At 35.6% G+C, this 14,504-nt stretch overlaps 1 protein-coding gene across 2 annotated transcripts; it reads left to right on the plus strand.

The window, feature by feature from the left end:
- The first annotated feature begins 1,268 nt into the window (after nucleotides 1–1,268).
- Nucleotides 1,269–14,258, plus strand: LOC129001557 (ras-related protein Rab-5C). Of its 2 annotated transcripts, none has more exons than XM_054428886.1 (6): nucleotides 1,269–1,418; nucleotides 6,828–7,003; nucleotides 7,556–7,707; nucleotides 8,683–8,899; nucleotides 10,248–10,391; nucleotides 13,412–14,258. In XM_054428886.1, the coding sequence occupies exons 2-5, from the start codon at nucleotides 6,841–6,843 to the stop codon at nucleotides 10,358–10,360; spliced, it is 645 nt and encodes a 214-aa protein (XP_054284861.1). In that variant the 5' UTR covers nucleotides 1,269–1,418; nucleotides 6,828–6,840; the 3' UTR covers nucleotides 10,361–10,391; nucleotides 13,412–14,258. The 2 variants fall into 2 exon arrangements, with proteins under 2 accessions (XP_054284861.1, XP_054284862.1); XM_054428887.1 differs by having other exon boundaries at nucleotides 1,275–1,418; nucleotides 6,834–7,003.
- The last annotated feature ends 246 nt before the right edge of the window (nucleotides 14,259–14,504 follow it).

Consider the following 14,504-nt stretch of genomic DNA (forward strand, 5'->3'; position numbering starts at 1 on the left):
ACCTCAAACTTCGTATGTATAAACAATAAATTCGTTACAGCCGCGCGACTGAAGCGACTGAACTGCTCACGGAGCAGTCCAGTCGCGATGGCTCTAGCCGCGCGGCTGTAGATGCTCGATAGGAAACGCAAGTAAATATCTGGTAAATATCAAGTAAACGCACCCCATCGATGTATAAACTTGCAATCCAAGTGACGTCAGAATATGTGGGAATAGCACACCTATGTTTTTTCCTTCCACCATGGTTGACGACGGTGAGTTTCGCGAAACGGCACACGGAAGATTTCTCAGGTGCCGTTTGACGTCACTAACTGCTGAAGTCACTTTGAGGGAACACAATTACCGCAACTATACGGTATTGAGCCATCGGTCTCTGAGGTGTAGTGGCTAGCGTGTCGGGTTTAATGTACCGGGTTCGAATCCCGCTGGTAGCACTAACTTTTTGTCAACTTTTTTTCATATCAGCAATTTGGTTGGTTTGGTTAGGTTAAATCAAATTAAATAAAAAAAATAAAATAAAATTTTAGGCATTTATAATTTTATTTTATGAACAAAACTGTTTTTTAGATTTGTAAACCTTCATTCAATTTTTTCATTATCAGCACGTTTGGTTAGTTTGGTTAGGTTATGACAGTTTAATTTAATAATAGAAAAATTATAAAATTGTCTGTTTCTTCAGACGCAGCAGTTAGTGACGTCAAACGGCACCTGAGAAATCTTCCGTGTGCCCCACCGGTGAGTTTCGGAGTGGTGACTTTCGTTCCCGTCAAAACATGAATTGAAATAATAAAAAAAAACAGCTGTATGTGTCTGAGACAAATTTTTAATTGTCAATTTTTTGCTTTTGTTTTGAGGAGGTGAGGTACCATAACAACACAGAGCTAGAGCTACATCGGGTCCCTCTAGTAACACTGTATTTAATACTTTATTTGAAAACTTCCATGACGTTATTTTTGACCACTCAATACATAAATGGTAGTGTAAACCAGTAAACCCCATCGATGTATAAAACTAACGTAAACGTAAACCCATGGACAAACGACTTGTCAAGAACATTCAAATTTAGCGCTCAACGAATGATTATGTCAAAACCTTACGGAATATCCTCGAATGGTCAAAGCCAAGACTAAACTTCTATTGTCATATACAACTCTACGTTTAATCAAATATTTAATCAAAGTACTTACTATTGAAATATAAATTTGATTTTATTTTGATATCTTGAGCAGAGTCCTTTAAAATTTATTTCGAAATGTATCTTGATATGAATCATGAAGAATGTGATGTGGCCATTGTCCACAATTGAAGGAGCGCTGTGATCGTCTGACGTCTCGTTTCGTTTCGTCGTTTTGTGAACTCAGACATTGGTGGTTTCTGTTGAGTAGTGAATTCGGAAAATTGTGATTAATTATTGGGAGGTAAGTAAATACGTTAACTTTATAATAACATTATATTAAACACTTAAACCGAGGAGAATCATAACTCTTGACCTAGACACGTCTTGAAGCCGTAACATGCAATGCATAAAGGGGAGGCAAATCACGATACAAAGATCGCAGTAATTGACGTATCTTTCCGTATTTAGTGTTGCTTATAACATTACAAAGTGAGTCTTTTTGTTCATTTGTTGTTTTGAATATAGGTATAGCTGTTGATTTATTCAATTTTGTCACACATTGGTATTTGAAACAAGAATTTACTAGTTGGGTTTCCAGAAATCTGGTGGTGAGATAAGTTAGTTGACAAGATTGTCAAAACCCATGGGCTGCCTATGGATGTCAGCTGATAAGTCTTCATTCGTTGTGGTAGCCTAGCCTATTTGTCAAATTATTGGTATCATAATTTTTTCTCTTAAACCTAGATTTAAAGAGTTGTTGTAAATATATTTTATCAAAGTTTAATTGTCAGCTTAATTGTCATGACCAGGTAACTGAAGTTTCTCTTAAGTTAATTTGTTGGCTGTCAAGGTCCTTAAATTTGATCTGAAATGTCAACTTTCAGTGATAAATTAGGCTAGAGCCCAATTTGAATTGAGCTTTTCTACTGGATAGGCTAGATATCTTAAGGTCTCCTGCCTACGTAGCCTACTTTAATCCTAGCTATGTTTATTATCGGACCTAGCCTATGTCAAACTTGGAAATGCATTAAGTTACACTACCTAGTCAGAATCACAATCCTTATTGCCAATGATCAATCAATTATCAATTGTTGAGATGGGGACGCCACCTAGATGCTTACTTACTTGATACTTGATGGGTATTTTAACCCAATGAGTGAAGGATGAGTGTAGAATGGTATGTGATGACCTGTGTAGCTGTGTTAAGATCAGCGGTTTCATTAGTCAGGATCATTTATTTAAAGCCTAATGATCAGGAACAGCTGGGTCCAGTTTCGAACCATCAAAAAGCTAAGTTACTGACTTTTCTCAGGATCGAACCGGCGACATTTTGATTAGCCTAAGTTACTAGGTGAGCACTATAACCAGCTACCCAGCAAGTTTACATTGAAATAGGCATAGTCAAATTATGTCTAGATCTTTACATAGGTCCTTAAGGGACACAGAGAAAAATAAATAGGCCTAAAAAAGTTAATAATAAAAAGTTAAGAGTAATAGTAGCGCTAAATAGCCTAAGCTTAATCTAATGGCTTGATTAGAATAGTCGAATCAAAGAATTCATTAAGAGTGTAAAATGGATTTTCTAACAGACATGAATAAACTTTTGACCTAAAAATAGAAATGGTTGCTTCAAGGAGAGGTTCAGACAGCTTATTATATAACTTGATACAATTAATTTTGAAAGAAAGTTAAGTGTAAACCGGTGCTGGGGAATGTGCTCCTTTGCCTCTTGTATTGTATGAGTGAATGTCCTGTCGAGTGTAAAATTCACGTAAATTACATTTTTGTGTATGTCAGGACATTGTAAATGTATTTAAGTTAGGTTGATGACTGTGCAAATGCAAAATTTTACAAAGAGTGGTTTACAGTGCTCCACAGGGCCCACCCCACCAATAGTGCAGATAGTTTTCACACAACTACTAGTTCTTTAATAACTTAAGTTAATAGGCTTTAACTCTGACTGATTGCTAAACTTAAGTCAATAAACCTTCAGAAACCTTGAAAAAACATTTTCTGTTTTATAATTCAGGTCACGGCACACAACTGCAGACGACATTGAATAACTTAAACTACTGTAGTCTACTGGGTTTCAGTTATGTAATAGTTCTAAATTTAAGTTAGGCTTCTGAACTAAATTCATTCTAAGTAAAATGTAAGCTTGCATTTTGTAAATTGTTGTTTAAAAGTCAAAATGGCAAATATGCTGTAGAAAAGATAAGTAAAGTAAATAAATTAATTTAAATACCTTGGCTTTAGGTAAGGCATAGCCTACCTAAGATCTTGAGGCTAGATACTTGCAATCAATATCAATCTTTTATCAACTGTCAATAAACGTTGTGGAAACTTATTTTAGTGATATTCCACAATTATTGTAACTTAATACTTTAATACTTTTCATTGAAATGGCGACCATACAAAGTAGGTATTTTAAGCCAAGCATGAATGGAGATGAGTGTAGGATGAGTGGCACGATCTTGTAGTCTTGTTAGTGACTAAGGCCGACATATTCCTTAGACACAGCTGTTAATTAATAGCCCATACAGCTAATGGCAACTAAGGGACCTAGGCCTACAGTTTATAGTGGAATCCGAACCACATTTTTGCCTTGGTATTAACAAATTGGTCTAATTATCAGGATAGTAGGTACTGCGGATAGTTGTAGTACTCACTAGTGCGGACTCAATCCACACCAGGGAGTATCACATCCACAGTACATGCCTATAAATATCTACGATTTGTGAACTCCTTAGGAGCCTGCTGTGAGTTAGTTATACAAAATCTTTTTCTCAAATGATGCTAATATTTAAGTAAAGTAAAACTTCTTGCTCAAATCATTAGGTTAGGCATATGGATTTATACTTAAGCCTAGTTTTTAAAAGCTGGTGGTCAATAGAGATATTTAAAATTTATTAAACTTAATGGCAACGGTTTGCTGTTAACTTTTGAAATTTGGTTCAAGATGGAAAAGAAATAGTCTTATGATTCATCTTAACTTAGTCCATCTCAGGAACAGTCTTTAGGACCTAAACTACAATTTTAAAAAGTAGCAAGAGACTGATATTGGTAGGATGGTTTGTCTTTGTTGTTTTTAAGGCCAGTACTGTAAATACTAATTAAGTAGTACAGCAGTACTGTGAGGAAGTATAAGGGCGCAAATGTTTACGATTATATCTATGACGCTATGTGTTGCACAAACTGCATCAGTTAGAAGTGCTGATAATTGTAATATGCGAGTGTCCATTCGCTTCAGTAAAATACAAGGATATAATATGTAAATGATTTTCATATGGATCGTTAAGACCTAACTTTTATGCTAACTTTAAAAAAAAAAATGCCAAGTGTGGTTTTCCTTCTGACACAACCTTTTAAATGGCTTGGTCAAAATTTATTATTCTAACTTAAATCACCTCGGTAGGATTGTTTCTTTTTAAACTATATTAAGCTACTGATTAAGACCAGTTGTTTCATCGCGCCACTCATCTTACACTCATTACCATTCATAGCCTACTTGGCTTAAAATACCTAGCCTACTTTGTATGGTCGCCATTTCAATAAAAAGTATTTAAATCAAAGTATTAAAGGATTTACCCAGAATCATTTATTGAAAGCCCGAAAATTTAAGGACAGCGACACCCAATTTTAAACAATAAACACTTTTATAAAAGAAGTTAATCCAAGTCAGTTTCTAAGAGATCAATTTGTATGCAGTTGAGTCATGCGCCTACTCAAGTGTACGATCAAAACTGTGACCTTGACTCAGTCCTTATCTCGTACATACTGTTTGATAATAAGCATTTTGAATCACATTATTTAGAATTGAAATCACTGTAGGCCTATAATAGGCCTAGATAGGTTATTGATGAAAGTCAAATTGTCAGTCCTCTAAGAGATCATAACATTATTTTCTTAAGGAAATGGGTTTTTTAAACTAGGCTATTGCATAACAGTGTTTTGATGAATATTAAATTTGCATTATTTAATTTAAATACAACTTCCTGGTTAATATGTAGGCTATAGATTAGAATTATTTGCCATAGGGATGACCTTCTTAGAGATTTGAATATAAATTTATGACAGTGACTGTCACAATATTGTATTGTCATTTTTTTCTTGTCCCAAAATTGACATGACTTATTTCAAGCCAAGGTATCTCAAGATGAAGTGTGTTTTTAAAACAAGTTATTAAAGACGATTCTTAACATCACTATACAGAAATTATAGTAGACCCTCTAGGCCTAATTATAAATTTAGACAAATTGTCAATAACTTAGGCCTATTAAGTTACTTAATTTTATTTAGTAAACCCAAAAACCAGTAACGGAACAAAATGTTGGGTGAATTGTCTTGAGTCAAACAGTGGTAGTTTGAACAAGAAAGTAAAAAAGTTTTATGTTAAATACTACCATGGACTTAAAAGGCCTAAGCCATTTTGTTTACATTTCAACCTCCTATCACCAGGCTCTTGATCATGTTTTATTTGTGGAAAAGTCCCCTATTTCATAGAAAACCCATTTTTTGTCATATTGCAGCATAAGCAGCCATTTTAACATTGCATTGTGGCTTTAATAGTTAATGGTTGCAGGTTTAAAGTAGCTACTTTTCTTCTAAGGGGGTAAAAAACTACCAACAACTGCTTGTTAACATTAGCAAAATTGAAGTCTAATAAGTCGTTTTGGGAGGTTATCCTAAAATATTTTTGTTTTGTAACTTAGTTTGCTTAACTAATGATGCAATATGACATAAAAATGTTGTTCATCACATGGGCAAAAAGTTTTCGTTTCACGCCTCACACAATTTCCGACCTAGGTTTTGCCTAAACTTGAGCTCGAATCGAAAAGAGTTACTTTATGCCATAGTGATGAAATAGGTATACTATTGTTTAGTTTAAAGTAGGCAAATTTGGGGTGAATGGCCAATGTAATCAAATTTAAAAGCAGCTTCTCAATTTAGTAAATTTTTAAAATATTTTTGTTCACTGTACATTTTAGACAGATTTTATATAAAACAATCACTTTATTTTCCAGCCACTTGCACCTCAACCCTCGAATGTTAGGATCATTATCATTAAGATGGGTACGCCACTTATCTGCTTAGCCTATTATATTTCTAATGTAAATATCATATTTATGCTGTAGTTGCGTAGCATAGTAGGTTTGCTTCCCATTATACCTACATTTTATTTTCATTTATTACTTTGATCTTGAGTTCTTAAACTGAGTGTTTGTGATCAGATGTTGAGACAGTTGATTCAACTTCTAGGCTATATTTTTTTTTGTCTTTATCAAACATGACTGTTCACAGTTCCCAATTTATCACTAGGCAAGCAAAATGTACAAAAACAAACTTTTTAGAACGCAAATATGGAATTTTAATTTTCTAAAATTAATAATTTGCCAAAATTGCGGGTGGGTAAGACAATGTCTTTGTGATCTTGGGAGATGTTTACAATTTCTTTGCAATCATGGGAAGCTATACCTAAGGGGCGGGGGCCGTTCAGGTACCCTAAATGTGGCACTGCCTTTTCTTAGCATTTTCGTTGTCAGATGTCAATTCTGTGATGTTATTACTTTCCTTTCCACCTGAAGATGAGATTTTAGGTTCTAAAACTTCAAAATTATATTACCAATCAGTGTTTGAAAAATGTCAACTATATTCCTTTAAATAGTATTCAGCTGTGTGGTTACGTAATGTATTTAGTTGATTATCTCAGTTTCAGATAAAAAATGGCCAACCGTGGCGGGGCTCAGAGGCCTAATGGGACACCTCAAGGCAAGATATGTCAATTCAAGTTGGTGCTGTTGGGAGAATCAGCTGTGGGAAAGTCAAGCTTGGTCCTCAGGTTTGTCAAGGGACAGTTCCACGAGTACCAGGAGAGTACGATAGGAGGTATGTTAATTTGTGTTTATATTTTAGGTTCTTTTTATGGTTTTTGGTTACTTTTCTGTCATATTGATCCACTAATTGTAGACCTATTCCATATTTGGTCAGGTAATGTAAGATTTGTGTCATGTCGTTTAAAATTTTCAGGTAGGTACTTTTAAATTATCTTTACCTATGTAATTATATGGTATTAAGCTACGTTCAAAGTACCTAACCCCTACCCAATGTGTACAATAGCACAAGTGTGGTCGTTAAAACAGAAATAACCGTTTTGTTTATCAGGGGACAGCCCAAACCCTAGTTCTTTTACTCTCTAATGTCAACCTTTTTTTATCGTTAACAGAATAAGAATCAATCCCACTGATAGCTTATTGTGCATTTGTATGTATTTATCCAGAACAAAAAGAAATTGCGCATCTATACACTCTCTTAATTTACTTTATGATCAACTTGTGGTTTAACTACTTGTTCTGCAAATTTTAATAGGACTTAGGTTCTGCATTTCTGAATGACATCATAATTTATAATTTAAATTGATTGAGTTGTTGTGGATTTCAGCGGCATTCCTCACGCAGACAGTGTGTCTAGACGACATGACAGTCAAGTTTGAGATCTGGGACACGGCTGGGCAGGAGCGATACCACAGTCTTGCGCCCATGTACTACAGAGGTGCACAAGCAGCTATAGTAGTGTACGACATTACCAATCCTGTGAGTATACATCCCTCCTATCTTGTATCTAGAAGAGACTTACAGTATCATGTTGAGTTCAAATGTGTGCCCACCCCTAGTAGTTGGTGTTGGCGACTATATTCAGTGAATGAATGTCAATCCCTAATTTACTATCAAGCCAGTGTGAGCCAAGTCCTTGAATGTTCCGGAGTGTGAAATATCACCTATCTTTTCTCTGCTCATGGTATCCGTTACCGCTAGTGTCTTCCGCACACTCCAATAAAAAATAAAACCGCTGGAATTTAGATTACCTATTTATGGACATGCTTATCATAACATAAAATACATTTTAACATCTACCTGTAATTCATTCATTCTGAATTTCATGTTGAGGTTTGGGGTTGGACGTTGGTCCTGAGAACTACATACCCAACATAAAGTTAGGAGAAATTTCTTTAGAGTCTCTGCAGTAATGAGGTGATCAGACTGGTCAGGAGAATAAAGGTCCTGTACACAAGTCATTTCTTAGTTGAAAATGCTGTTAGGGACATTGAATTATTTTTGTTTAGTGTTAGCATAGACAAATCGAATAAATATAGACCGTCCGCTGCGGTTAGCATAAGTTCTGGCGTCCACCGCTAGGTTTGCCATGTAGTTATGGCGCACACCGCTGCAGCGTTTGCTGGTCGCATATGGCTCCTGCGCTCCTCGCCTGCAGCGGTGTGCGTCGTAACTACACGGCACTCCTAGCGGTGGGCGCCAGAACCTTCCTTTGAGAGTCTATATTTATTCTTTTCGTCTATGGTGTTAGTTCCACCAGGTTATGGACTCCTTCCGAGGTAAGCCTACTATCCTCACAAAAAAATCCTAATAAGGTCCTGTACATAAGATTTTCTGAGCGCAAAGAATACTGTAGGTACAATGTTAGTACAATAGGAGTGTAGAATTGCTATTCAAACCCTGCTATATAAGATCTCTTTTACGACTCGTTGATAAGATGTTGTTCATTCGCAGGACACATTCGGCCGAGCCAAGACCTGGGTGAAGGAGTTGCAGCGACAAGCGTCCCCCAACATTGTGATTGCGTTGGCCGGCAACAAAGCGGACCTAGCCAACAAACGGAGTGTCGAGTTTGACGAAGCTCAGGCGTACGCCCACGAGAACGGCCTGCTCTTCATGGAGACATCGGCAAAAACTGCCATGAACGTCAATGACATATTTCTGGCAATCGGTGAGGCAGTTGAATAGTCTTTTAAAGGCTTACATTATTTGTGTAAACATTTAAAAGAGTAGTGATCAAGTTTTTTTCTTGAAAATGAGAGAAATTAAAATTTAATTCATTCCAGCTTTAAAATTGTGACCAGTTTTAAATGTAGAATTGAGGCTGACAGAGTGTGCGGATGCAAGTTGCTGAATACGCTGACTTTTTAATAATGCTTAACTGAGGACAACTTACTTTTAAACTATACCATCTATTATGGCATGTACACACAGCTGTCACAGTAACAAAGTTAAGGGGGGGGGGGAAATGACCCATTCAACTACGTTATTTTTAGCACAAAGTTGGCCGTAGCTTGTCCATACAGTTTCAATGTCTGCTTCAGCAAGTCAATAGTTTTTATGATTTTCACAACACTGATTTACAAAATTAATTGAAAATTTTTTTTTAGTTTATAAAGCCTGCTAGCTCCACAAATATGGGGAGGTAGGTCAAAAGAAGTTGAATGTGATATTATGCATTAAATAAAATTTCACCTTGATGATTTGAAAAAACCTGATCCAATACTGACAGAGACTACGGTTCAGACTCCTAAACCACTCAGCTAAACAACAACCTTTAATTAACATCATACCTTTACAATTTACAATCCAGTCTCCATGAATCCAAAGGTAGGCCTATGACTTATACATTAGTTTTAGCTTTTTACAAATCTGATTTTAAAATGCCATTTACACCATAGTCTCGATAATCCGAACCTTGCTATTCCCAAAACTTCTGTAAATCTGAACCACCTGTTAGGAACAGCTGTGTCTAAGGAATGTGTCGGCCTTAGTCACTAACAAGACTACAAGATCGCGCCACTCATCCTACACTCATCTCCATTCATACTTGGCTTAAAATACCTACTTTGTATGGTCGCCATTTCATCAAAAAGTATTGGAAACCCAAGTTGTAGTAAAGTTAAAAATTCTATGGCTTAGGGCCCATTTCATTAATTCTGTTCGGTTGGTGCCACTTAAACTATCGCTGGAGATGATCAAGTGCCTCAAACGGGTAACACGTAAACGGTTCAGTATATGGCCAATTTAAGTAACAAAAATATAGGCCTATTCTTTTATTTTTTTTTATGCAAGTTTACTGTATTTTTAGCTGATACAAACAATTTGGTAATCCGAACAAAGTCTGATCCCAATCAATTTGTATTACCGTAGTTGAATTCTGGTGTATTTTCATTGGTCTCAAAACAATTTTGAAATCGATGTACATATAGCTTCTTATCAGTACTCTCTCACTGAAATCCTTCTGTCAGAATTGAATTATTCATACAAGCCCTAATACTTTTTTTTACCTTTTACAGCGAAAAAGCTACCTAAGAATGAACAAGCAGGTGGTGGAGGTAGCAGTGGTCAAGGTCGACGGCTGGTCGAGTCAGAAGCAACACAGAAAGCCCCGGGCAGCTGCTGCAAATGATCACTCCCTGTACAGCCCGGACTACTGAGTCGTAAGTCAAATATTTCGAGTCTTTCTTGAAACTAAGTGGCTTAAAATACCTGCATTATCAGTGATCCAATTGGTTGCTGTATCAACTAGTTTCGGCTCACAAAGGAGTCATCATCAGGCGTTAAAAGGACAGAATCTCTTCTGAAGGTCATCATAATTTATACACATTTTAGAACAACGGAACACAACACGCGTGACTAGAAGAATTGTTTATGCCATAAGCATTTTTACGCTTTTTGAAAGGCAATAGTCTAAACCTTGGGGTTATTTCATTACCACTACGGTAAAACCCCTGATAACTTAGTGGGACTCGGTTTTTTAGGTTCGTCATTTTATCTAGACACTTATCAGAAGCCAATAATAAAAAAACTATCGTCCGTAAATTAAGGTCTTGAGCTTCCGTTGCAGCCACACAAGCTATATAAAATCTCAGAACACATTGTGTTCTTTACTTCATCCATTACCGGCCTCACCGGCTAGCCAGTGTCAACCCAAGTGGGATAATTAGTCTTGTCATATTGTTTGAAAACGTTGAAAGGTAATTTACTCTCCTGCCAAGTAAAATTCTGTCTTTACAAGATTCGATTAACACTCGGATAATGTGCCTTGTACCTACTCGACTAGTCTAACAATTATATTCATTTAGGCATACATTCCTTCTGGTTGAGTTAAGTTTTTAAATTCTTAGCCCAGACATGGCCCAATTTTTAAGATGTTAAACTCCTGCTGTTTTACCACACTATGAACGGGTAATGGTTACCTGGTCCCGTAATCTGAGGGTCGAAAAAGGTCAGAGACGACTCCACTGGTCCCGAGGGATCCAGGTAGTTTTGGGGTGACTAATCCAGCGACGTGATGAGGCATGAAGCGTGATGTAAACAAACAATAAATACTTCAAATAAATACTTCGTTAAAAGTTTGTGCGAATTCTTGAGTTCCCTCGCCAGGTCATCATGTCATCGCAAAGCTCTAAACAATGCATCACTTCACTGTACAGGTCAAAAACAGCGAATACTTGCAGCGCTCTCTCAGCATCAATGAATGTGGCGAATTTGGGGCTTCGAAGCGAAGTCTCCCCTACCTTTAAAATGCACCACTATGACGGAAAGTCTAAATACCTTTATGCTACCCCTTCTCCCAATAAATCCCCGATGTGTGTTAGGGAATGGAGTAAGCAGATCGACATTTTTGTCATGTTAAAAAAGTTTTTTAGTCAAAGGGGGGCAACTTAATAGAACACTATGTTGCGATATTTATATAGAAACTATTCGCGAGGACCTGCCTTCATGGTGGAGCGGTGGAGGTGCACGAAAAGTCGTAGGCCTAAGTAAATATTTATTTTGTGTGCCTACACTTTATTAAACGCAGTTTCAAACGAATAAAAAATAATCTACACAAGATATTGGAAAAAGTGAATTCAATCAAATGTACTCATTGTTGTGGTTTGCCCCTGAGCTGGTAAGACAAATATTAATAGTGGTTTATTTACCTTGTATTTTCGTCACAGCTCAAAAATGTTGTATAGAAGCTACAACCATGGTTTCAATCAAATGTCTTGATAAATAACTTATTTATCAGTATTTTGCGTGTTTTTAAATATACTAAAAGTAAATATAAATACGTCCAAAATATTTGATTAGATTTGATCAACCTACGCAAGAACATAAAAGTGTATCTTATTTTTCTTCGGTTGCATAATTTTACATTACAGAGTTGTTAATAGTTTAGCGATAAAATGTCTATGGATTATAATAAAAATGTTTTCCGTAAATTATAAAATGTGTTTACGATATTGTTTTATCGACTAAACCAAATTAACCACAACCCAGCAAGGCTCGGTCCCCCGGTACTTAATTTTAAATTAAACTAAATCTAAACAGCAAAGAAACCTAAACTGTAAACTTTTTATATAACATAAAATATTTTGTTCTAAAAAATAAGTTATGTAATTTTTTTAGGTATTGTTATCGGTACCTATTAGTATCCCTAGGAATTAAAACCCAATGAATTCTGTTCCATTACTGAAACTCATTCGCTGAAATTTCTCACTAAGAGTACTTGGAGCATAGACGTTTTAACTCACAAAACAATTAAAAAAACGTTGGCTTCCATGGACTCCCTTGGAAATACATCCAAAACAACAAACAACATTTCTAACCTCACAGTATACTAGATATTTACACTGTAATCACTTTGGTGTTTGAAAAACTATTTTTGGATGATAATTAACTCTTCAGCAGCTGTTTGAAACTATCCAAGATGGCCGCAAGCCTTCAAGAACTCTCAAACTCACAAGCATATTATCATATTATATATTTAATTCAGTGCTTTTTAATGTTACTGATAACACTATCTGATTCTATCAAACAATCTCCAAACAGTTGTTGTCAGAGACAGTGAAACACCTCAGGCTCCTACCGATGAATGGGCATTGATAACTATACAAACACTAGCCGCAATCCCGTAATCCTGTTAGACAAATTGCAAAGGGACTGCTGACGGGACCAGTAGAAGTGGGGTACCTGACTTGCGGGACCAGTTGAGTCTGCCCCCTATAAACTCCTGCCATTTTACCACACTATGAACTACACATTTAAAGACAGAAGTTTGACTAGGATGTTCCCAATTTTTTTATACATTTCCGGACATTTTATTTAGTTTTTCAGGAGGGATAATTTGATAGTTTATTTCTTGTACTAATAAAGGGATTCAAGAGGATTTTGTAAGAATTATATTTTAACAAAATAGCAGTGTCACGTTTTGTTAACTTTTGCTGTTCAAACAAAATCAAATCAAAAATATCTTTGTACATTTTGTAATTACATATAAGTTTAGTGTCATAAAATAGAAGTTAAAACAATAAAACAAAAATTAAACCATGAATACAACAATAGATCGATTTATCGTTTGATCAAACTTGTATTATTGTTTGGAATATTTCTAATTTATTATCTATAGGCTACTTGTATTATTATACATATTATATATTTGTCACATTGGCCAACTGTGGTGTTGTTCCAGGCCTGCTCCTCCATGCGTAGCCGGTGGAGCGCTGCTGACGAGCTGTTAGTGGGAGAAGTGATCAGTGTTGCGGACTCGAACCTCTGGTGATAGGGCGCATTCATTTTCTGTATATATCTTTCACTTTTACCTTGCATATTATTTATTAGATACCCTCATAGATATATTAATTCGACAGTAAATTCCTTTGTCGTATCGACCGTTGAGAGTTTGTTGGAAAACTCCTTTCCACCTCTAAGAAAAATCGGCAGTGTCCGCTTTGATGTTCCAAGTGTCAAACACGAGTCGGCTCCAAGCCAATCTGCATTTTAATACAGATAGTTAGTTATTAATTATTTAGAATTCCTTTATTTTCTGTTACGATCGGTTTTATATGATTTGTATAAACTCGTTTAGAATTTTAGTAGACGTTGTGTTGAATATATTTTGTACAATCGCTGTGGTGAGATGGAAGCGTTGCGACCGTAGGACCAAAGCATACACTGGACTGCCCGTTGACTTTCCGAATGTGGTATATATAAATATTGAATATTGTATTGTTGTTTTACACTGTCGATAATAGTAATATTGATATAATATTGATTTATAGATGTATTAACATTTCCTAAATAAATCTGTGTACTTTTATTCTTTTAATATTACTTAACCGTTGAATTGAGAAAATATTTTGTGGTTATACATATAACATATGTTGTTATTATGCTTAAAGTAAATGAGATATATAAATATATATGCCGGTTTTGATTCGGCTCTTGTAATATATTGATTGGCTTGTCTTGCTTTCTGTATGCACGACATTTATCATATTGTACAGGATAACAAGTAATAAAGAATCATTGAGTATAAACCAATTTTATAAACCCATCCATTTTCCTTGGCTTGTGTTTTACTAATTATATAGTTATTGCACAGAAAAATGTCTACAAGCACTCTTTAAGTCCGCATTGAACAAATATTGGATGTAAAGTAGGACAAATTTGGCAAAATGTGGACTGAAAGAATGCTTAATTTTTACCAAGTATTATTTATCGCCATGTTATTATAACTAATTGAAGGAAATACAAGACTATACTTTTTCTACAAAATCAAAGCT

Source organism: Macrosteles quadrilineatus, unplaced genomic scaffold, assembly GCF_028750875.1.
Source record: "Macrosteles quadrilineatus isolate MER2022 unplaced genomic scaffold, UCM_ALF_1.0 Scaffold_8__2_contigs__length_117827958, whole genome shotgun sequence".
Classification (NCBI taxonomy): Eukaryota; Metazoa; Arthropoda; class Insecta; order Hemiptera; family Cicadellidae; genus Macrosteles; species Macrosteles quadrilineatus.